The 1447-nt window shown below is 73.5% G+C and overlaps 1 protein-coding gene across 1 annotated transcript in view; it reads left to right on the forward strand.

Annotated features, from left to right (window-relative positions):
* Nucleotide 1: 1 nt before the first annotated feature.
* The window catches only part of SPATA2L (spermatogenesis associated 2 like), a gene marked incomplete at its 5' end in the record, with an annotated part of 2210 nt that continues 764 nt past the window's right edge, over nucleotides 2–1447 (forward strand). Inside the window, 2 exons of the mRNA XM_025209145.1 lie at nucleotides 2–205; nucleotides 519–1444. Of these exons, the coding sequence (XP_025064930.1) occupies nucleotides 2–205; nucleotides 519–1444 (1130 nt within the window). The remainder of the gene's footprint in view (nucleotides 206–518; nucleotides 1445–1447) is intronic.

Genomic DNA, 1447 nt, shown 5'->3' on the forward strand with positions numbered 1-1447 from the left:
CGCCCTGCGCCGGCGCCTGCTGGAGGAGCCGGAGCTGCATGGCGCGCTGCGCAGTGACGCCTTCGCCGCGCTCGCCAGCGGCCTGTGGGGCCGGCCCAGCCTTCTCCCCGCGCTGCGCGGCCTGGCCGCCGCCTTCCAGGTGCTGGAGCTGGCCGCCCTCAACCTGCACTTCTTCCCTTTGTGCAAGGAGTTCGGCACCATCAAGGTGGGTGTTGGGGTGGCCCCGCCCAGGGCCGCGGGGGCTGCGCTGGAGCTCACTCGGCTCCGGGGTGCAGCGTGGAGAGCTAGAGCACTGGGCTCTGGCGTGTCTGCCTCCCAGGATGGGGGCAGAGCGGCTGCAGAGGCACAGGAACGGGCACGGCTCTGCCGCTTGCCCCTTCTGTGTCCCGGCTCTGTGCCTCGGTTTCCCCAGCACAGGCTGGGACAAAGGTGCCGGTGCTGCCGTCCTATCCCTGGGACGACGGTAAGCCTGGCCAGGGCCGTGCTGTGTGGCGGGGGATGCGGCGCTCCCGTTGCAGACGTTCTCGGGGGCGTACGTGCACTGTCTGCGGGCAGCGCTGCCGGAGCCGGACCTGGCCAGGAGCTTCCGCCGCCTGGGCTACGAGCGCAGGGACACCCACCACCTGGTGGTGACGCGGCCGCCCCCGGGCGCCGAGCTGCTGCACGCGGCCTGCGGCTTCTTCGCGGCACGGCTGGAGTGCGAGATCCTGGAGGACGTCCTGCTGCAGCTGGGGCCCTGCTGCGTGTCTGCCGACGACCTGCTCCAGGCGCGCAGAGGCGCCGGCGGCCTGAGTGCCTGCGTGGAGAGGCTGCAGAGACTGGCACGCTGGCCCCGAGGCAGGGAGCTCGGGGTGGCTCCGGCGCCCGGCGGCGAGGCAGACACCGATCTGTACCGGGACCCCGGGAGCCTGTCCCGCACCCCCGTGGCAGGCCGGCAAAGCTACGAGTGGAGCCCCAAGCTGTGGGGCGAGCCTGCTGGCGGCTATTACCCCCTGCCGGAGGCTGAGGACCCCGAGCTGGAGCAGGGCCTGGGGGACGGGGCCGACCCGGAGCTGGCTTCCTTCTCCTTCCTGTCGCTGAGGCAGGAGCTGGGCCGCGTCGGCGGCTCGCTGACCCCTGAGAACGCCAGGAGCCGGAGCCCAGCTCCGAGCTGCAGCTACAGCCCCCGCGCCGGGGCCAGCTCCCCGGGCCTCTACCGCGCCGCCGACCGGCCCTTCCAGGCAGCCGAGAACGCGTGGGGGCTGGCCCCCGCCTGCCCGCGGCCGGAGGGCGGGGAGGGGGCAGGGCCGGTGCTGGCGCTGTCTGAGGTGCCGCGGTACCAGCTGCACTTGTGCCTGAGCCAAGGCACCCTGCCCTCCTACTACTGCAGCACCTGCCAGCAGCTGCACGCCCGGGGCTGCGAGGCGCTGCAGGCCTGCTGGGGCGGGCACAGCATGCAGGAGCTGCC

Source organism: Alligator sinensis, unplaced genomic scaffold (assembly GCF_000455745.1).
Source record: "Alligator sinensis unplaced genomic scaffold, ASM45574v1 scaffold255_1, whole genome shotgun sequence".
In the NCBI taxonomy this organism is placed as follows: domain Eukaryota; kingdom Metazoa; phylum Chordata; order Crocodylia; family Alligatoridae; genus Alligator; species Alligator sinensis.